This window comes from Typopeltis vanoorti, chromosome 7 (assembly GCF_054136105.1).
Source record: "Typopeltis vanoorti isolate ZY-2024b chromosome 7, IOZ_Tvanoo_1.0, whole genome shotgun sequence".
NCBI classification, from domain to species: Eukaryota; Metazoa; Arthropoda; class Arachnida; order Uropygi; family Thelyphonidae; genus Typopeltis; species Typopeltis vanoorti.
The window spans coordinates 156491011-156515080 of NC_143555.1; the positions used below are offsets into that span (position 1 = coordinate 156491011).

At 35.9% G+C, this 24070-nt stretch overlaps 1 protein-coding gene across 2 annotated transcripts in view; it reads right to left on the reverse strand.

Moving 5' to 3' along the window:
* The window catches only part of LOC150105231 (spondin-1-like), a 716059-nt gene that overhangs the window by 648520 nt on the left and 43469 nt on the right, over nt 1-24070 (reverse strand). For both annotated transcript variants that reach the window (XM_090395547.1, XM_090395546.1), the window contains exon 2: nt 5891-6012. In XM_090395547.1, the coding sequence (XP_090251673.1) occupies nt 5891-6012 (122 nt within the window). The remainder of the gene's footprint in view (nt 1-5890; nt 6013-24070) is intronic.

The window sequence follows — 24070 nt, forward strand, 5'->3', positions numbered from 1 at the left end:
GCTACAGTCATAAATACTTACGGCAACGGGAAACCACCTTGCATCATACCTCCCTAGTAATCAGTTGCAACCCTCTCAAAGAAAGGAGGCCCACAGGATTAGGATTTCGTATGGTGAAGTGAAGTTTGCCTCCATGATATCCAGAAGAAAGGCCGTTATCAACTTCGATAGCAAATGCCGACTATACGACCATTTTACAGGCCTCTTCAGCTCACAGAGATAGTCGATCTTTGACATAGCAACACCCGAGTTTCTTTCTCCCAGAAAAATTCTGGTTTTTAAACCCGCAACTCAAAAAATCTACTGTAGAACTCAAACGATTTCCAAAAAGCGCTGTGGTTAGACAAGATGGCGACAGTTGCCTGCCGCAGTGTTCTCTCCGGATGAAAATCATGGATAGCCTCGAGAAAGCTATCCAGGCTAGGGGTGTAGTTCGGCAGCCGTATTCGAAGTTAGGACTTAAAGTGCTTCGCCTACTTCCTTTGGAGAATTAAAGGCGATAGCGGAGGTAATTTTTTTCTTTATTTCTTACACACGGTTCTCTTGGCCCAAGTAGAAAATATTTGTCCGTTAATAAAAATTAAATTATTGAAATTTTGTGATATGGGTGGGTGCAGAGTTCGTCTCATCCCTCTTGTATTTTTGTAGGCTCTGGCTTTACCTTGCGTATTGTTTTCTTTCACAGACATCATGTATTGTTTAGGAGGCAGCGAAAATGTGTAAAAAATATAGAATTTTTTATTTGCGACATTTTTTTTTTCCTTAGAAACAAACAAATAAAAAACAGAGACTATAAGTCCAAACATCGTTTAGCATTCATGAGTACAAGATTCAAAGAAATATACGACGGATTTCCGAAAAGGTAACAGATTTTGTACTCTTTAGGATGTTTAATAAAAAGGAAGTGGAAATGACACACCAAGAAATAAGTGAACATGCACTACTGCACAAACTCTCCAAATTTATTGCATGCACTTGTCTCAATGATAGATCAGTTTATCAATACCAGTAGTGAAAAAATCCGTGCCCGCAACCAGCATCACATCGCCTGATGAACTTCCTCATCGGGATTGAAATGCCTTCCAGAAAGGTGTTTCTTCAGAGAGCCGAACAAATGGAAGTGTCAAGGGGCCACAGGCGAGAAGGCAGAGTTTCCCAACGATTACAGCGCGACCACTCATGAGTGCTGTGCGCAGTGTGTGTGTGTGTGGAACAGCGTTGTTGTGCACAAAAATCATGCCGCTTTTTAGGATTCCTGGTCGTTTGCGTCGAATGTTGGCTTTCAGTTTGTCCAACGTTGCACAGTAAAGCCCTGTACTGACTGTTCCTCCCTTCGGCAAGAAGTCCACCAAGAGAATGCCCTGGCGATCCTAGAACACTGTGGTCAGAACTTTTCGGATAGCGGGAACAGTTTTGAATTTTTTGCGCACAGGAGATTGTGGATGTTTCCAGGTCATGGAGTCTTGTTTGCTCTCTGGGGTAAAGAGATCAATCCACGTTTCGTCTCCTGTAACTAGGCGAGCGAGAAAATCCTCGCCTTTGTCGCTATATCGCAACAGGTTCTCCAGATAAATCCCATGCGTGTGTCCTTGTCCTCTGACAATTGCCGGGGCACCCAGTGGCAATGTAAACAGTGGACTTCTATCTTGCTCGATAAAGGCCTGCCCGCCCGACGTCGATCTTCAATGTCACCACGGTCCGATTTAAATATACTGCACCAAAAACACACCTGCTTCTTTAACATCACCATTTCGCTATACACAGCAGTCAGTTAACGGTGAATGTTATTTGGGGAAGCCGCCTTTTGCTTGCAAAAAACAAATAACTTCATGGTCACTTGTTTGGGACCATACTTGCACGGTAGCCGCCATCTTGCAACTGGAATTAGTGCGAGGGGACAGTAGCGCCATACTGCAATGGCGGACTTTCTGAAAGTTATTAACAGGTCTAACTGCCCACCGTGTTTTATCTCGTTCCCTTCACCATTCTATTGTATTCTATTCTATTCCCTCAGCCACACGGCTGGTGGGGGTAGCTATATGCTACCATACTAGGGAAATGATTATGAGCAAGGTGGTTTCCCGTTGGCTTCCTTGCCGTACTATATCCTATGACTGTAGCCTGTGTGTTCAAGGGGCCGGTTTGCCTGCTTGCGGAATGAAAAATCCCAGATAAACTGGCGGAAAAAACCCTGCTGTCCACGCCTAAGATCGGCTGACTTGGCTAAGGAAGATCTTTAAGCTCCTCACATCGTCGATGGGAATGGAGCCTATGACACTCCTTCCCCAGGCATATGGTTGCGAAGCGCAAAGCCACTAGGCTAACCGCGCGGACTCTTTCCCCATTATTAAGAGAAACAAAATGTATTACTTTACTTCTAGGAAACCCCTCACATATGGCATCGCGGAGTTTTCCAATGGATATGAAAGAAGTCCAGAATTTTTCTCATATCCAAAACTCATTTTTGTGTCTCCCACCCAAGAAAGGAATTCTATAGTATATCATGGGCGTACTATGGAATTTTATCACTTTTTAGTATTTTATTTATTTATTGGTATTATTTTATTTCTTTTATAATCTCTGCCAGAAATCCTGCTTTAGAGACCAAACATATACCTTTTTCAAACTACTTCAGGCTTCCAATATCCGGCGCTGTGGTCTCACATCGAACGATGAAATTTATTTCTCATCTAAAGCCATTCGTGCCAACAGTGGAATTCGAACCAGCAGCCGGGAGTGAGAAATGTTAACTATTCGGCCAACCAGGCCAGCAGTTTATTATTAAAGTTTGGCATGAAATCAACCAGTTGTACCGTTCACTTTCTTTGCAATAAAAACCTTAATCATAATAAGGATTAAAACCAGAAATTAATATTCACGCCGCTTGAATATTGGATGTGTTGGTGGAGATTCAAAAAACGGCTAAGTTAGGCACAGCCGAAAACTGAAGAGGACATCCGCACCTTCTGACAGCCAGCCAGCATGGTTTGTATCAGTAATAATAACTTTATTACGCAGAATGAAACAAGCTATTAAAAACGCAAAATACCCATTTAAAGTTTCCATAAGACCCTGAAATAAGATGGATTTTTCTAAGCTTTCACTAAGACAAAAAACAGCAGCGGGTGCCTGTGTAACGACACGCGCCACTCTTAAGGACAACTACCCAACAAAGCCACGATACAAGTTCTCGGATTTAGAAACTTATTGACATCTGCAGTTCTATTCTTCGAAGAAGGCGTTGACGAGCTGATTTACATGTTTGATAGATGACAAGCGCGCGTTTTAATTAATTCTGCTTTTTTATTATAATTATTACGGGGACAAACGCATGCACGAGCAACGCGCCTAATTATTCGGACATCGAAGGAACACTCATTTAATGTTCGATGATGGGGATTTGAATAATTACGGCAACTTTGGGAATAAATTTCTTTTCTATTAAAATGCAAATGTGTATAAGAAACTGCTCATGTCATTCAGATTTCAAGCACATATTTCGGTTAGTAAGAAAACTGCTTAATAACTACTCTTTTTACATCCCAGAAAATTATGAATTCTCTCACTCTTCATTCATCCCCCGAGACTCTTGTAAAGAGCACGTCCCTTGCGGTCATTCCCATGTTTGCCGATGGTGGACTCGGCTACGACAATCCACATTTTGCTGTGTATGGACTTGTTCTTGGTTATTCGAACAGACTGTTCATATCGTTTATGGCATCGAATTTCATTTTGTCTGGGCACATTATAAGAATTGTGATCATTTATTTTCAGTAACTAATATATAGACATGCCGATAGCTCTCCAAATTTTCTATTTGGAAAATCCGGGACTCGTCGTAGGTAGCCATGCTAATACAATGATGTCCAAAACCTAAGGACTGAAGATTATAATCTCGCAAATTCAGACGGATCAGCTTGTGGCAATTTCTATAAGTGACGATTTCTAGCTGGTACACATTCAAATTTTCGAATTGCGCGCAAAGGGGGTCACGTGGTAGCACTAAGCAGAATACACGTCAAAAGGCTGCGGCGCTAAGGGAATTGTGTTTGAAGGAAGCTCTCTTCATGAATAAAGTTGCAAACTTAAATGTCTTGTAATGTATCACAGACATTGTCTAGATGATTTCACGCAGGAAGAATTATTGGAAACCGTGAAGAAGGCAGGATTACTCTGATATTCCCAGAGAGTTTGGAATGTCACATAGTGTTGCATCTGGGCAGCGTTTCAAACCAATGGAATGTGTTCCAGACGTTTGCTAAGAGGTCGCCCTCGCTCTACCACGGAGCACGAAGACAGATTTTTGGTTATTACAGTAAAACGTAATCGACGTACCACGGCAAAGTGAGCTTGCAAGTCGGCTCCATTCAAGCACAGGTAGGGGGATATCTCGACAAACTGTGTCAAGACGTCTGCGACAAGTAGATCTATATACGCCCGAAGGTCTGTAGTCTGCGTCCTTTTATCTACAGCTCTAGGTAGAGCACGTCTCAGTTGTGTTGTATCCATACACATTGCACAAGACACCAATGGCTAATGTACTCTACAAATGAGAGCCGATTTAGTGTTTCCTCCGATTGTAGACGACACTTGATCTGGCGTGAAAATGGTACTGCTTACCGTCGTAAGAATGTGCTTGAAAGGGACAGATACGGTTGTTCTGGGTTCATGGTGTGAGCAGGCATTATGCTTAATGGACCCATCCAGCTACAAGTGCTGGATGGGTCCATTAGAATACAGACTATGACTGGCGAACAATATTGCAACGTCATGTTCGATTGTCCCGTGGTGCTGTAGGCGAAAACTTCATTGACAATACATCGTACACGAGCAGTGGAGATACTTCTGGACACCGAGGATATTAATCATATCGAGTGGCCAGCAGGCTCCACAGCCATAGAACACGTTTGGAACGCAATAGGGAGATGCACTGGTGCAAGAAATTCCCCTCCAGAAAATAAACACGGCCTTATTCTTGCTCTGAAAGGAGGAGTGTGACAGTTTGCCTCAAGAACTCCCGAATTACTTGGTGCTAAGCAAGGTACGACGTTGTGAGAACTGCAGTTCGGGCTGACATATTCCATACTGAAATGTCTTTCCGCATAGTTTTCTGTAAGCGTTGTACAGTAAACTACATCCGTAGGAAATTTGTAACTTTTGCCAAAAATGTATTGCAATTCAATTTGTAGGAAATGTATAACACATTTTTGTATAACACAATTTATTAATATGCTAACAATAAATTTATATGCACATCTGGCTGTAGTCATTGATTTTTTTTTCCCCTATGCAGATAAAAATGTAGGTCGTCGTTATCTTTTATACACCAGTGTAGTAAGATCGTCCACTTCTTATGAACTCGTTGGTGGTATTGAAACTAACTTGCTTCTGTCGGGAATATTCTCAGTGAAGGAAGTTAGTAAAATTAAATATAGATCGAACCATTTTAGTTAGGAATTATTTTCTGATTTCTTGAGATGATTCAGTGTGAAATTCCTTCATATAAAAAGGCACGTGTTAAGTGGAAACACAAACCAAATAAACAGTCTCTGGTAAAGGTGACATTTGTTGTTGCCATAGTGACATTTTCGTGCAAGGCAATCGCTTCCAATCAGACATAAACCGCCAAAGAGAAAACTGCAAAAGATCTTTTGTTGCCAGAGTCATTTCTTGCGAACTTGCTTTACGAAGCATCTAAAAATGTACACACTCTCCCCAGAGTAGGAAAATCCTTTTAAAAAATCCAAGCGGTATAAAAGTGAAGAACACAAAAACCGAAAGATGTCGGTAACAAAACAGGATTATTTGACATAAGCTCATGCGAATGGTTGGCACATTTTGTTCATCCGTTTGCTTTTTTCTTGGTGGCTGTAAAAATAAATGCACTCACCTGGAACGTGCCTACATCCGGGCGTGCTGTGATGTCATTCTTCGGCTCTTTGGGCTCGACAATCAGCATAAAGCCAATGAACTTCTGGATAGAGTACTGGGTCCTGACTCCGTGTAGAGTAACTGCAACAAACACAAAAGTCAGCGAAGATCTCTTTCCTGGTGGCAAATTTGTAAAGTTTTCAGAGAATATATTTATTCATAAACAGTTACAATTTTCGGCATCAAAATGCTCTGTTAAGACTGCAACCCCTATTTGGAACTCTGTTGTGGTTTAAGATAGGGAGGTTGCGGTTTATTGAGATTTATAAAAGTCGCATGAAAGGAGGTCTGTTTATTGCGCTATTCAGATTTTACTGAACTCAGGGACAGAGTTAAAGTTGCTATGGCTCCCTACACTATAACATTTAAGAGACTTCCTCTACTGAGGAAATTTTAGATTATTTATACTAAAGAGAAGGTCCCTTGCAATGTGAAGCCTTAAGCTGGAGCTTATGTACCTTATACGTAAATCCAGAACTGATTGAACTTTAAGATTTTTATTGAATTATTCGATTCTTGATCTCACAAACAGAATTCTTCACTCGCCTAACAATTAAATAACATACCGAGAGCTAAAATAATCCATGCAGTTAAATATACTACTACTGCTGGCAAATATTTTTTATCGGATTTAAATTCTTACACTTTTATGATGATAATCCTATCCATAAAAGGTTGCCAACCTCTAGCACTTATTACCTGATACATAACAAATCAAGCAAAGTATTAATTTTCGTGAAGGATGCATATCGTCGTCTAATTTACTATGATTTACATATGAATACTTGCACCTACGCAGTGTGGATAATAAGCCTCGTTCATTTTATTTTGTCGATCGCACGATTATGCAGATAATTTTAATGAAGCGCTCAAAGAATGTCGAAAAGTATTGAAAGATTCAGTTTAACATCTAGGGGGGGGGGGGGGGGGGAATACGTAGTATCTCGACAGACTTGCTTAAAATATTAAACAAGTGGATGAATGCTTAACGTTACGCGCGACTGAACGAGTCTTTATTAAACATAACTGACAGCAAGAGTGACGGAGTCAGAATATGCAAATATCCCTATACTAGTCAAAATAAAAGGCTCATTATAGAAGGGAAGGTAGAGATCAACGGTATCCACAAAGGAAATCAAAGCAGCTGATTATATCAAGAGTATAATGCTCGTTTATTTCACAAGGAAATAAAGTCAACTAGCTTTATTCTCCGACAAACAAACAAAAAAAAATCTAAACATGACTTCAAAGAGGAAAATGGAAACAAGGATGAATATCTAAACTTTTAATAAATAAAAAGAAATAGTGTACAAAGAAAACAAAGAATATCCGGATGTCAAAAGAGAGAAATTTGAGAGCGAGAGATAAAAGAAGAGCATCTTCCAAACTGAATTCTCCAACTGCGTCAATGATTTTCAAGAAAGCAAATACAGATGCTTAAATTGATATACTTTAGCATAAACAGAAAATAAACTAATTGCACGAATCTAAAAACCGAAGTCACTGAAATAAAGACATCCTTTTTAAGTAGCAGTATCTCTGTGACGGATAATTAAAATTGAAGAATCCCAAATCTGAAGCGCTAGTTGTAAAGAAGGATTTCATTTCATATTTCTGTAGAAAATCCCCGAACACCCCTCCCCCACGGCTAATTATGTGCAAACTGAATTGAATCAAAGCTGAGAGTGGCTGATACAAAATTTTTATGAATGTCATTTCGAAAAGAAGAAAGTTTGAAAAATGTCTTCTTTTTTTATCCTTCACAAATCATTCTGAACTGGAGAATACACAAGAGACATTAAAACATAAACACGTATATCCATCCTAAAAAAGGAGATATCAACGATTACACTAACTGCAGACTTTTCGATTTCATTGGTTTTCTCAAAAATCCTTAAAATCGCAATAAAAACCAGAACGTGGGTTCTTTTTTTAAACTCACTAAACTGCAGTCAAAATTAATACGAATCCCTCGCAAAACTAAACAATGACTAATCTTACTATTTTCTGAACTCATTTAAAAAACTTCCTAAAAAGCAGTTTTTATATACGTAAATAAGGATTTCGATTCTGTTAAGAACACTTTGTATTCTTAATGACGTATGAATTGGTAGGATGAACGTATGGTTTCAATCATACTTAGAAAAACCGAAGACAGGCAGTTCAAATTAGACATCGTGAGCAGATACCGACTCATCAGAACTGGAAGCTCAGTCTTGTTCCATCCTATTTCTGATTCGCATAAACGACTTACGTTCAATGGGTCTGAAAGAGAACCGAATCTGTACAGATGGTTCCGCAACAATAAAGTGAAAATGAACGTCAGAAAACCAAATTTATCCTCTCTCAGCTTCTAAAAAGGTAGTGAAGCAGACTTTCCCCCCACAGAAGCGACTGCATTTGCAACATCATTGAAATGAAATGATGTAAGAACGCTTACCAGTATTTGGGTCACAGGTCGACTACAATTTGAAATGGAAATTATTAAACAAATTAAGATACATATGATATAGAATTTGCAATACTGTAGATTCAGTATTGCAAATTGAAAATTAAATCTTGTCCACACACATTTCTGTATACTTTGGTTGTAGAATTTATTCATTTATGGTAATCTGTAGTTCAATAAATTAGTCAAAATTCAATAGTAATAATAAATAAAATGCTAAAACATTAAACAAAATATTGTGAGGGGGACTAAAGGTTAAATAATCTGTAAACCCTGTTCTAGAGACAAAACACGAAATTATTTTCAAGTCACGGTAGGCTTTGAATCACGCACAGCCGCCTGCAGGCTATAAATCAGAGAGGCTACCTCAAGTGATCAATGCGAGATTTTTCGATGCAGTCTCGTTTAAGACTGGGCTACTATTAAATAAAATAATGGTGTCGAATAAACTCTTCGTCATATTAATCGGTTGAACTATATTTCGATCTTTATCCCTCCCCACAGCGATTTCTTAGCTTTGCGCTTCCGACGTCGCCTATAAAATGGATAAAGGAGGATATGTTTTAAAATTAATAGAGCAAGAAAGTGTCCTTTTAAAATTTATGGACCTACTCGCAAATGGCTGTTTGCAGTTTAAATAATATAAAGCTGGTTCTGTGTTTACTTTAGTGCATTAACAGTTTATAATTTTAATGGTTAGGTGCATTTAAATAGTTGTGATTAATCAGAGAGGTGAGCGTCAAATAAAAAATCCCCAATATAAATAGATGAAGATGCACATCATTAAAATGCATTTACCATAAATAAAATAACAGTGTGTTTTAAAATCAAATAAAAAAATTTTTTTCCATGTTAATAATTAACAACATAACAGGGAAAAAAGTTCCATGTCCATCATTTCTCCCACGAGGTGGGAAATAATTCCAGAAATAGTTATAGTCACAGACGAAATTCCCAGTCAGCATATTGTGTGCAAGTAATAAGCATTTACAGTCGGCGCTAAGAGCTGCTTGTGAGACAGCACATTAGCTTACAAACACAAATGACGACCGCCATTACGCATAAAGCTGCCATTTTAGAGATCCAATTACAGAGATCGTATTAAAGACAAGATGCTGCGAGCATACAAAGCAATGGGGTAGAACGTGTGTCCTTTAAAGATAAACTTATGCGGTCGCATTTGGATTTCTTTCCTCACAACTTGACCTTGACGAACGATTCTATAAGGAAATTTCTTGTGTGCAACAACGGTAGTCGGAGAAGTACCATTCTCGATGATTTCAGCTAGTTCTTCATCAGAGCAATCACTTTTGCCATCTACAAGCCGAAGACTTCCGCGAAGATATTTCAAAACCGTAAATCAATCCCTACATGTATGTGAAAATGCAATTATGTTAATTCGTAATTTCGATTCCTCAGAAACTGGAGGGCGATTAGTTAGGTTGGAGTTCAGCACGCTGAAACTAACCAGACGGAGCTACTTTCGCTTCAAAAATTTAATCTGCTGCCCAGTGAATTAGCGTGTTAGTTTTAAATGGGCCGCTGTTCCCATTTGTGACCCCTGATTAGGCCACGGCACCAGGTCATAGCCAGACCATTCAGATAACGTGTGCTCTTTGTAAATAAGCCTTTAATAAAATAATCACGAGGATGCGGGCATTAGCGGTGTGCGGCCAGAAGTGCTTTGCATACGCGGATAAATTTTACATTGAATTCAAACAGGAAAAATCAATTCATGGTTTTTTTTTTTTTTTGAAACTCAAGACTTCTAAACGATCAAATAATGACATTTAATTTAATTTGTTCGGTAAACATTAAGTAAATATTCTAATTACACACACTGGAGATTTGTATTGCTTTAATTAATGCTGCGGTAGGAAGAGCTAGTTTATTTTCAATTTACAGTTCGTTTACGAAGTGTTCGGGGGGGGGGGGAAGAATCTAAGATTGGTTTCCCTTTTCGTACAAGTTCACTTCGACCGCCTTGGTAAGATGGAGCATAAAAAACATATGTCGAGTCATGTGGTTTTTATGATTATGAAAGGTTTTTTGGAACTTGTTCAATATGCATTTCACGTTATTATACAATTGACATTCATTTTTAGTCCTTCATTGATGACACAAAGCAGTTTTAGTTTCGGAATTTGCAGCGTGAAGGACTCGTACGGAAAATGCCCGACATTCCTAATTAACTGACAGGCATGCGAGCTTTGTAAATTATTGAACAAATATGTTGTTGTGACTTTCGAATCAATCAGAAGTTTACAATTTATAATAACGAGAACAAATTAATAAGCTAGTTCTTCGGGTGTTTTGGGCATGCTAAAATAAGATTTCAAAGAGAACATTTAATTGCTGTTTAGAAAGTTTAATGAATTCAGAGAAATAAAATGCCCGGATATTGGAAGTTGCCAAATAACTACACTTGCAACGCAATTTCAGGTCTGCTTATTCTGACAACAGATTTCAGGGATGAAGCTTCACGACGTGCAAAAGCAAAATCTTTGTTTTGGGCAAAAGTCAATTTATCTGTAACAGGAACTTCCGGTATGTTTGAACCACACTCATGAAAGAGCGAGAAGGATGACTGATGCAATATAAGTAGTAGGGGAGCCACTAGTGACCAGATCAAGATCAAGATAAGATAAGGAATCGTGACGTCATTGGTTGATGACGTCATTTTGTGCATGGCTTCATGGGTCTGGAATGTTTGGAATTTCCCTATGGGCATATGAGTCACTGGCTTCAGCTCTTGTGTTTTGGTTCGCGTATGGGATTATGGGTGATGGTAGAGATAAGGATTCGTGTTGTGATTGGTGGTGCACTAGTGACCAGATCAAGATCAAGATAAGATAAGGAATCGTGACGTGAATGTTTGTTGTTATGAGATGTAGATAAGTGACGTCATTTGTTATTTGTAAATAAGTGACGTTGTTGTTTTGAATGGAAAGGATGATATTAGTGGATAAGAAATCGTGTCGTGATTGGTGGTCACTTCTGACAAGATCAAGATCAAGATAAGATAAGGAATCGTGACGCGAATGTTTGTTATGAGATGTAGATAAGTGACGTCTTTGTAAGTTGTAAATAAGTGACGTTATTGTTTTGAATGGAAAGGGAAGATATTAGTGGATAAGTAATCGTGTTGTCATTGGTGGACACTTCTGACAAGATCAAGATAAGATAAGAATCGTGACGTGAAAGTTTGTTGTTATAGAGTTTGGAATTTCGCTGGGGCCCTTGTCTGTCGGGGACATCACGTGTTGTGATGGGTGATATTTAGAGATAAGAATCGTGACGTTATGTCTTTGTATGGTATTTTGGTTTGGCTATGGAATTGTGGGCTATGTTTTGAGATAAGATATCTTTGAATTTTCCCAGGGTGACACACATATCCGTCATTGTCGTCTGTGGGAATTCTTAGAGTATGTCGTGATAGCGGGTGTGATTAGATTTTCTGAATAATTAATTCTATGCTATGTCACTCAAACATACATTTTTTTTTCTTCTATAGATGGGCGTACTAATTTCCAATACATTTTGGAGTATTTCTTTCCTGTTAAAGGGTGGGAATTCTTAGAGTAGAGGCTAGTGGCGGTTGTGTTTCGAGCTTTTCTGAATAATTTTATTATATGGTGGTGTCCTTCAAACATACACTTTTTTCTTTTTTTTTTTTTTTTTTGCTCCGAAGTTTTCATTATCAGTTGGAGGTGATATTACTAAAAGATTATTGGCAAATGACAACATCTTTTTCGAATTAACGTTATCTTGTTTACAAATGTTTGGGAAATGGTGTTTTTTTTTAGTTTACATGAAGAGAAAAAACCAAACGGTATTTTTAAAATAAACGGAGATTTTAAAGGTTGCAATAACTTTTTTGTATGTAGTCTAGAAATTCTAATGATAATTTAAATTTACTTACAGTTTTCCAGAATGATTCTTCTTAATGCAAATAGATATTCCAAAATAGTTGAATTTTTATCCACACCACAACACACAAAAACACAATCTTGAAAGAACGAAATTTCTGTAATAATCTGAAAAGCTATTTGACTTTCCTTCCTTAAATTTCTGGTTCCACTGTTAATTCCTTAGCATAGAGTCATACGATGTTTGTGATGTGACTATATGTTTTTAGTATTCACATGATTCGTTCCTTGTGACACACATATCCTAAGTCGTGTGTGTTTCATGAGTAATAATCCGGAACCGAAACCGAGCGGTAAAGTCAAAACGCAGTATTCACCTTTTAAATGACTCATATTCTTCCTTTGATGTTTTGCGCGGTATTATCAGTTCGGGGAAGTACGACTGTTTTTCTATAGTTGAATATTTAATTTAGATTACTATCCGATTGGTTCGTTCTCTGTTTAATTCCTTCCCACAGTTGCTCATGCTATGTTTTCCTAAGCTTGGTGGGAAAGTCTATGCGCCTTTTTGTTTAGGGTAAGTGTAATTTCCTGTTTCGAATTCTGAGTGCTGTTAAGGTATGGAATTCTGACAAGTGAAATTATTATTATTTTTTTTTTTTTTCAAATTGAATGGCTATTTTCTGTATTTTACTTTTAAAATTCAGTTTAAATACATATTCTAACATAATAACTGAGCAAAATTAACGAATAAATAAAATGTGAATTTATTTTCCAACACTGTAGATTTCTCACTAAGTCTTATCTTAAAGATATCTCTCTTATCCGGTCGCCAACTTGTTGTACCTAGGTGAAAAATAGTGTGTGTAGTAACGTGTTGGTTTAAAATATCTAATGGCTCTGCTCTGTAAAATAACCAAATTCTAGCAGTATTGTAATTTCAGGTGAAATCTTCTGCACTAAAATTCTGGTTATTAATTTAATACTCGATTTTTTTTTTTTTTTTGCTTCCAAGAGTTGACAGTTTCTTGATATATTTGAGGGCTTGCATTAACAAATAAGACTCATAACTCACTGAGTCAAAAAAAAAAAATAAAATAAAATAAAATAACAAAAATCTAGTTAGTTTGTGGCATTAAATTTTACAAGGAGAAAAAAAAAAATGTTGTAGTCTTACTTAAATTTGTATTTTGACCGTTGTCCTCTCAGCCCGACTCTTTTTCTTTTTTTTTTTTTTCACAGTAGGGATATTTATATATTTTAACACAATTATTATATTAGATATTCTTTCCAACACAAATAAATAATTATGTATTCTTATTTCAAATGAATATTAGCTCAGAAAGAAAGAAAGAAAATTGTAAAGAAAAAAAAAGAATGTTTACCTTCAAATAACTATTTTGGAATCACAGCAAACAAGAAATTCATCATCTTTTCAAAGTTTTGAAATTCCTACCCATATTGTTTTCATCATTTAGTATCATTTAAATGAAGAACGGTTCTGGCTATAAAGTTTGTTAATGTTATTGATTTTTCTCTTCCAATGGCTGTAATTTTTTTTTTTTTTTTTGATACATTCATGCTGATTCCTAGTTATCTGCACGCTACGATACCTTTTTATTTTCTACAACAAACGTTTTTAGAGTTTAAGTAACGTGATTGGCTAAAATATCAGCTGTTTGTCTCTGTAAAATAATCAAATTCTAACAGTCGTATTGTTAGAATTTGGTACGACTGTTTTTTCTAGTCTGGTGAAGGTATCTACTTCAGATGTAGTAACAAATTGTCACTTATCAGTTCATTTTTACTTTATTCACAAAACTACAAATCCGTTATTTGGTATGGTCTCTGTTTTTAATTCCCCCATTACTAGAATGTACGGGTGGGAAAGTTTTGAAATAAGTTTCGACTCGCAAGAAAAATAAAATGTTTACATTCAAATAACTATTTATGATCACAGCAAGCAAGAAATTCATCAGCTTTTCAAAGTTTGGAAATTCATACCCATTTTGTTTTCATCATTTGGTATAATTTAAATGAAGAACGGGTATGGGTATTAAGTTTGTTAATGATTTTGATTTTTCTCTTCCAAAGGCGATTATTATTTGATATATACATGTTGATTCATTTGTTATCTGCATGCTACGATATCATTTTTATTTTCTACAATAAACTTTTTTAGAGTTTAAGTAACGTGATAGACTAAAATATCAGTTGTCTCTCTGTAAATAACCAAATTCTAACAGTCGTATTGTTTGAATTTGGTACGATTGTTTTTCTAGTCTGGTGAAGGTATCTACAGATGTAGTAGCAAAATTGTCACTTTTCAGTTCATTTGTACTTTATTCACCTAACTAAAAATATGTGTTGTCAAGTTTTGAAAAAAAAAAAAAAAAAAAAAACAGAAAAAAAAAAGTTTCGACTGGCAGTGATATGTTTTTAAACTTTTATCATGTACAAATATCTTAAAAGAAAAGAAAAATGTACCTTCTTTTCTTTTTTACATCAAGCTTTTTTAAGAGTTTGGTAACGTGATGAGTTAAAATATCTGCACTCTGTAAAATAACCAAATTTTTATCTTACTTTGTGTGGGGAAAGGTAAAAAATTTTGTATTTGTGTTATCTGGAGAGTATAAACCTTTTTTCTATACTAAACTTTAAGAGTTTAAGTTATGTTTTGGGTAAAATTATCTGCTTTCTCTCTGTAAAATCACCAAATTCTAACAGGTAGGATTTTCGAGTATGCGAACGAAATGTTTACAGATAACTCAAAAAAAAAAAAAAAAAACATGTCAATAGGTAGCATTAGACAAATTTCTAAATACTTAATTACAGGATATCAGGTTTCCCATGGTCCTTGCATTAATTTCACATTAGTGATTTTTTTTACAATAATTAAACAGAATTGCATTAAGGTATAAAGTTATGGATTTAATTATCAAATTCTAAACTGAATACCTGAGTAAAAATTTCACTGTGGAAAACACAACAACAACGCACATCTTTGTTCATTTAAGTTTTACAAATGCTTATTTTATTTTGCTGAAATATTACTTACAACGAAAAAAAAAAATCGAAACTTGTAATTACCTAAAAATATTTCACAATATTTAGTTTACACTATTTTCCTGAAGAAAGAAAATTTCAAAGACTTTTGTGGTTCACTCATTATTTTACTTTACTGGACCTAAACACCACAACACAACACAATACGATAGCTGCACTGGATGAACGAATTGCAGTAACTGAAAAGACACTCGACTCGATTGTTTTTCTTTATAGTACTGTTTACCTGACCCTTTACCCTGACCGTTCCTTCCAAAATGAAACTTTCGCGCAGATGACTCACAGACATGTTTTCGCATGCTGGTGGATTGATGTTGATGTGCGTTTATCTTACTTTGTGACATTATGGTACAAACTTTATCTCTGTGGCTCGAATTCATCCAAAGGAAGATGAGTGAGCTACCCATTTGTAGATATCTTTTAGTGATGTCACCTCAAACTGATAACCAATGAGATGAACGATCTCGCCATTGCGGATGTCCGAAATTGTTTGGATGGAAAAAAAAAAAAATAGCATTATGTGTTGGGTGTCAAAGGGTAGTCAAGAGGTTGACAGTGGTCTTCCCTGCAAGGCTCCCCCACCCTCCCTATCCTCCACAAGATGTCTGCTCATCTAAGGGAGATGAGCTAGTTTGCCGTTGTCGGATTTCTTTTAGTCATGTCACTTCCAACTGATGCTAAATGCTCCCCCATCCCATACTCTAACCCATCATCCCTCTCTCCTCCAGCAGATGTCTGCTCAGGCTAGCGGAGATTAGCGAGCTTATCATTTGCGGATATCTTTTAGTGATGTTACCTCCAACTGATACTGATAACTTTGGAGGAAAAAAAAATAGCATCAGGTTGTGGAAGTGAAAAGGTAGTCAAGAGGGTGACTAAGGTCTTCCCTGCAATACTCCCCTAACCCCCTCTCCTCCAGAAAATGTCTGCTCGGCCTCGTGGAGATGAGCGAGCTCATCATTTGCGGATATCTTTTAGTGATGTCACCTCCAATTGATACTGATAACTTTTTGGGGAAAAAACGCGTTTTTTCTGATAACTTTTTAGGGAAAAAACGCGTTTTTTTTAACTTTTTTGGAAAAAAATAAAAAAACGCGTTTTTTTATTTCTCTTTGAAATTTTCTTTCTTCAGGAAAATAGTGTAAACTAAATATTGTGAAATATTTTTAGGTAATTACAAGTTTCGATTTTTTTTTTCGTTGTAAGTAATATTTCAGCAAAATAAAATAAGCATTTGTAAAACTTAAATGAACAAAGATGTGCGTTGTTGTTGTGTTTTCCACAGTGAAATTTTTACTCAGGTATTCAGTTTAGAATTTGATAATTAAATCCATAACTTTATACCTTAATGCAATTCTGTTTAATTATTGTAAAAAAAATCACTAATGTGAAATTAATGCAAGGACCATGGGAAACCTGATATCCTGTAATTAAGTATTTAGAAATTTGTCTAATGCTACCTATTGACATGTTTTTTTTTTTTTTTGAGTTATCTGTAAACATTTCGTTCGCATACTCGAAAATCCTACCTGTTAGAATTTGGTGATTTTACAGAGAGAAAACAGATAATTTTACCCAAAACATAACTTAAACTCTTAAAGTTTAGTATAGAAAAAAGGTTTATACTCTCCAGATAACACAAATACAAATTTTTTTACCTTTCCCCACACAAAGTAAGATAAAAATTTGGTTATTTTACAGAGTGCAGATATTTTAACTCATCACGTTACCAAACTCTTAAAAAAGCTTGATGTAAAAAAGAAAAGAAGGTGTATTTTTCTTTTCTTTTAAGATATTTGTACATGATAAAAGTTTAAAAACATATCACTGCCAGTCGAAACTTTTTTTTTTCTGTTTTTTTTTTTTTTCAAAACTTGACAACACATATTTTTAGTTAGGTGAATAAAGTACAAATGAACTGAAAAGTGACAATTTTGCTACTACATCTGTAGATACCTTCACCAGACTAGAAAAACAATCGTACCAAATTCAAACAATACGACTGTTAGAATTTGGTTATTTACAGAGAGACAACTGATATTTTAGTCTATCACGTTACTTAAACTCTAAAAAAGTTTATTGTAGAAAATAAAAATGATATCGTAGCATGCAGATAACAAATGAATCAACATGTATATATCAAATAATAATCGCCTTTGGAAGAGAAAAATCAAAATCATTAACAAACTTAATACCCATACCCGTTCTTCATTTAAATTATACCAAATGATGAAAACAAAATGGGTATGAATTTCCAAACTTTGAAAAGCTGATGAATTTCTTGCTTGCTGTGATCATAAATAGTTATTTGAATGTAAACATTTTATTTTTCTTGCGAGTCGAAACTTATTTCAAAACTTTCCCACCCGTACATTCTAGTAATGGGGGAATTAAAAACAGAGACCATACCAAATAACGGATTTGTAGTTTTGTGAATAAAGTAAAAATGAACTGATAAGTGACAATTTGTTACTACATCTGAAGTAGATACCTTCACCAGACTAGAAAAAACAGTCGTACCAAATTCTAACAATACGACTGTTAGAATTTGATTATTTTACAGAGACAAACAGCTGATATTTTAGCCAATCACGTTACTTAAACTCTAAAAACGTTTGTTGTAGAAAATAAAAAGGTATCGTAGCGTGCAGATAACTAGGAATCAGCATGAATGTATCAAAAAAAAAAAAAAATTACAGCCATTGGAAGAGAAAAATCAATAACATTAACAAACTTTATAGCCAGAACCGTTCTTCATTTAAATGATACTAAATGATGAAAACAATATGGGTAGGAATTTCAAAACTTTGAAAAGATGATGAATTTCTTGTTTGCTGTGATTCCAAAATAGTTATTTGAAGGTAAACATTTTTTTTATTCTTTACAATTTTCTTTCTTTCTTTCTGAGCTAATATTCATTTGAAATAAGAATACATAATTATTTATTTGTGTTGGAAAGAATATCTAATATAATAATTGTGTTAAAATATATAAATATCCCTACTGTGAAAAAAAAAAAAAGAAAAAGAGTCGGGCTGAGAGGACAACGGTCAAAATACAAATTTAAGTAAGACCACAACATTTTTTTTTTCTCCTTGTAAAATTTAATGCCACAAACTAACTAGATTTTTGTTATTTTATTTTATTTATTTATTGTTTTTGACTCAGTGAGTTATGAGTCTTATTTGTTAATGCAAGCCCTCAAATATATCAAGAAACTGTCAACTCTTGGAAGCAAAAAAAAAAAAAAAAATCGAGTATTAAATTAATAACCAGAATTTTAGTGCAGAAGATTTCACCTGAAATTACAATACTGCTAGAATTTGGTTATTTTACAGAGCAGAGCCATTAGATATTTTAAACCAACACGTTACTACACACACTATTTTTCACCTAGGTACAACAAGTTGGTGACCGGATAAGAGAGATATCTTTAAGATAAGACTTAGTGAGAAATCTACAGTGTTGGAAAATAAATTCACATTTTATTTATTCGTTAATTTTGCTCAGTTATTCTGTTAGAATATGTAATTAAACTGAATTTTAAAAGTAAAATACAGAAAATAGCCATTCAATTTGAAAAAAAAAATAATAATAATAATAATTTCACTTGTCAGAATTCCATACCTTAACAGCACTCAGAATTCGAAACAGGAAATTACACTTACCCTAAACAAAAAGGCGCATAGACTTTCCCACCAAGCTTAGGAAAACATAGCATGAGCAACTGTGGGAAGGAATTAAACAGAGAACGAACCAATCGGATAGTAATCTAAATTAAATATTCAACTATAGAAAAACAGTCGTACTTCCCCGAACTGATAATACCGCGCAAAACATCAAAAGAAGAATATGAGTCATTTAAAAGGTGAATACTGCGTTTTGACTTTACCGCTCGGTTTCGGTTCCGGATTATTACTCATGAAACACACACGACTTAGGATATGTGTGTCACAAGGAACGAATCATGTGAATACTAAAAACATATAGTCACATCACAAACATCGTATGACTCTATGCTAAGGAATTAACAGTGGAACCAGAAATCTAAGGAAGGAAAGTCAAATAGCTTTTCAGATTATTACAGAAATTTCGTTCTTTCAAGATTGTGTTTTTGTGTGTTGTGGTGTGGATAAAAATTCAACTATTTTGGAATATCTATTTGCATTAAGAAGAATCATTCTGGAAAACTGTAAGTAAATTTAAATTATCATTAGAATTTCTAGACTACATACAAAAAAGTTATTGCAACCTTTAAAATCTCCGTTTATTTTAAAAATACCGTTTGGTTTTTTCTCTTCATGTAAACTAAAAAAAAAACACCATTTCCCAAACATTTGTAAACAAGATAACGTTAATTCGAAAAAGATGTTGTCATTTGCCAATAATCTTTTAGTAATATCACCTCCAACTGATAATGAAAACTTCGGAGCAAAAAAAAAAAAAAAAAAAAAAAAAAAAGAAAAAAGTGTATGTTTGAAGGACACCACCATATAATAAAATTATTCAGAAAAGCTCGAAACACAACCGCCACTAGCCTCTACTCTAAGAATTCCCACCCTTTAACAGGAAAGAAATACTCCAAAATGTATTGGAAATTAGTACGCCCATCTATAGAAGAAAAAAAAATGTATGTTTGAGTGACATAGCATAGAATTAATTATTCAGAAAATCTAATCACACCCGCTATCACGACATACTCTAAGAATTCCCACAGACGACAATGACGGATATGTGTGTCACCCTGGGAAAATTCAAAGATATCTTATCTCAAAACATAGCCCACAATTCCATAGCCAAACCAAAATACCATACAAAGACATAACGTCACGATTCTTATCTCTAAATATCACCCATCACAACACGTGATGTCCCCGACAGACAAGGGCCCCAGCGAAATTCCAAACTCTATAACAACAAACTTTCACGTCACGATTCTTATCTTATCTTGATCTTGTCAGAAGTGTCCACCAATGACAACACGATTACTTATCCACTAATATCTTCCCTTTCCATTCAAAACAATAACGTCACTTATTTACAACTAACAGACGTCACTTATCTACATCTCATAACAAACATTCGCGTCACGATTCCTTATCTTATCTTGATCTTGTCAGAAGTGACCACCAATCACGACACGATTTCTTATCCACTAATATCATCCTTTCCATTCAAAACAACAACGTCACTTATTTACAAACAACAAATGACGACATTTATTTACAAATAACAATGACGTCACTTATCTACATCTCATAACAACAAACATTCACGTCACGATTCCTTATCTTATCTTGATCTTGATCTGGTCACTAGTGCACCACCAATCACAACACGAATCCTTATCTCTACCATCACCCATAATCCCATACGCGAACCAAAACACAAGAGCTGAAGCCAGTGACACATATGCCCATAGGGAAATTCCAAACATTCCAGACCCATGAAGCCATGCACACAATGACGTCATCAACCAATGACGTCACGATTCCTTATCTTATCTTGATCTGGTCACTAGTGGCTCCCCTACTACTAATATATAATTGCCGACATTATCCATAATATAATTAGTGGTCCTGTTAATGATATTCTCTAAATCATTTCAGAGGAGAATTTGCATTCTCAACAATAAAACAATAATGTCAGCCAAATAGTCGCTTTTAAATTGCAGCAGTCCTACTTCTTTTTTTAACATTTTTTATTTCCGATATATTTATTTATGATTTTTAGTCGGCATAACAAGGGAACAGATTGTCTAAAATAATACACCCTGTATCGGCTATTTTGCTTTCTTCTCTTTATCTTTTACACTTGCGCTTCGTTTTGGTCCAACTGTGCGAATAAATCTGAATCCTAACCTTCGACAACGTAAGAAGCGGCCATGTTCCGAATATGGTCGATACTGGTGGAATCCTGCTAAAAGATGGGTGCGAAAGACGTGACCATCCTACAACCTCCCCTTCATTTTATTGCGATTGGGAAGAGCTTTTCCCGATAACCTGAAACAATGTAGAAAACAAAGCCATTTCCAAATTTGTTCGCAGTGGGTTGCACAATGTCAAGTACGACTCTTATTCACTACCGTACTACTGGGATGAAATCCTCGTTGGAGAAAGAAAAAAAAAACGTTTAGCAACTATGTTCCAACTTTGGTCAAAATTGGTTGAACGAAGAAAAACGACAATTACTCGGATTTTTTACTGCTATCAAAGTAATTTTTTCCCTGTTAAATGGATTTAACATTAGGCTGATTGTGTCTTGGACATTTTGAATGGAGTTGGGTGAATTTTACCGCCCGGTGTGAGACTATACATTGCTTACTGGAGGCCTGAACTGGCTTGAAAAAGTCCCATGTTTGGTTTCTAGGTATCTGAATTGCTTCATCTTGAGCCAGCCCACCGTACTATTAGTAATGTATTATAGGTTTACGGCCTTTCATAGGTGGGATTCACATAAATAAATGACGGAATCGTTAATATCCAACTGATATGCTTTTATCCAAAGCGGAATTCATTTGGTTTTCGAAACATTTTACGCGATCTCATCCTGTTCAAAAACATTTCAAAGGCAAGATCTCTCATTGGCTGTCTGAATTTTACATCGAAGCTGAGAAACCCCCCCTCTGACGAGCAGAATTCATTTATTTCCCTCCTGCTCAAGTGATCTTAAACAAGGAGTTTTTAACTTCTGTCACCGTTTATGAATATCGCACATATTTCTGTAAGAATATGTGCATACATAAAGAAAAGTAAAACATCCAGTTAGCTCTTTCACCATTATTCACTTCGCCATTTGATGTGTACAGTTAAATTTTAGATGTTGAAGTCATTTCTTAATCTCTCATGGTTTCCGCCACTGCTGACTCAAAGTTTTTTTTTTATGTCACCGAACTTTGTAACACATACCATGGAAAAGTTTGAAGGGGAAAAAATAAAAAACGAAGTGGTTGTCAGGCATATGATCAGGTTTGGCACCAAAACATTAAATAAGATCCAAAGTCTGTGAATTCAGTTTTCTCTCCGATCGGATGTTATGTGTAATCGTGAATAAACTTTATCCTCAAACTATGGAACTTATTTCTGGTTTGTTTATTTGTTTGTTTTCACTTCTTCTGAGAAATTCATCCTTCCCTGTTTATCAATTTCCATGTCCAGCTGGCTAGAAATCTAATATGTAATCTTCCTGATGAGAACCCAACGCACTCCTGTTCCTCATTTGACTTCGCACTAGACTGATCACCCAAAATTTACAGAATATGGACTTCCACAATCCCGAATTTTGATTTCTAAACTAAACTACTCTTAATAAAACTCGGTCGAGTCATTTCTCGCGAAAAATAAAATAAAATAAATAAACGTACCTTCTAATCTTACTTTTAACAACACCCAAATTTCTGAACAAGAGGAAATATCTCTGTTTGGGATGTCAACTAACCCAGCAAGTATCACCTCTTCGGCTTTAGGAACATAATCCCATAATAGGAGAATAGCATTTTCCCACTTGGGATGGTCTCCAGAAGCTCCGTAAACACTCTGGCCTCCGTGCAGAAGAGAACCATTGGGTCAATGACCCATCTCTCACCATTTCATTCCGCTCTTTCCCACAGAGCTCACTTTTTGCTGCTTCCGTTTTTTACTACTATTCCCACGGCAGTTGTTAAAAAAACGTGCACAAGCTATTCAACATTCAACTCAATATAATTAAAATGGCTTTCATTATTTCAATATGTAATTTGGAAATAAAAATTATAACGTTCTAAAAAAATTCATCGTTTTAAAAATATTTTCCTTCTAAAGACTTTTAGAAAACCAACGCACGTTCCGAGATTTTTTTTTTAATAGGACGATTTCTGTTTCGTCCAGGCGTCAGAAAGCAACCTCGACTCCTGAAACTGAAGAACAAGACCATCTGAGATCCACTGATTCTGCATCCACCGGAACTGGCGAGTAATTCGGAATACTTTATAAGAACCCATCTAGTGAAAAGCGGTTAGAGTTGAGTGACGTCATATTGGATTACGGCCGAAACGATTGAGGCTAAATGTATTATCGTGCCAGTTACTTGGGCGTGTTCTTCTGGCTGATTTGCCTGTTTTGATGCATGAAAACAGGCAAAAACCTTGCCACATCTGTATGAGACAGGCCGTCATACGGGGGAAGCATAGTGGGGGTTCTTCATTCCACATAACTAATCTGGCTGAAATTTTAAATCCGTTTGCCTCACAGCGTCAGCTTCGAAATACCAAGATCATCAAAAGCGAGCAAACCGTCACTGAGAGTGGATCGCTGATCATAACTGACGGAGAGTAAATGCGTATTGTTATTAATACGTCCTTGGGAAAATTCAGCACTGCACTCTGGTTTCTTATAAAATCTCTTAAAGTGTATATTGTGAAAGACGACGGAAGGAAGAAAGCTCGGTTGCATCCTCAAGTGCTTGACCTTCTCGCCAGCGACTTGTCGGGGTAGGAAGATGACGTTAAGGGCCTTTTTGGAGAAGTGCGAGGACGGAAGACGTTTTGATGGCAGAAGATAAGTGGCTCACACAGTCTTTCACTTCCGCTGGAGCTTCTCTGCGAGTGGTTCGTCCCTTCACATCATAGAAGATATCCTGCACCGGATATCTTTTATCAAGGCTCTTGCTTTCATAAAAAAAACTCTTTCTCACCGGTGTGCGACATGCACACAGTATGCAATTAAGAAATAATTTTACGAAGCTAAAATAATGAAGTAAACACTCAGTGTTAATGCGG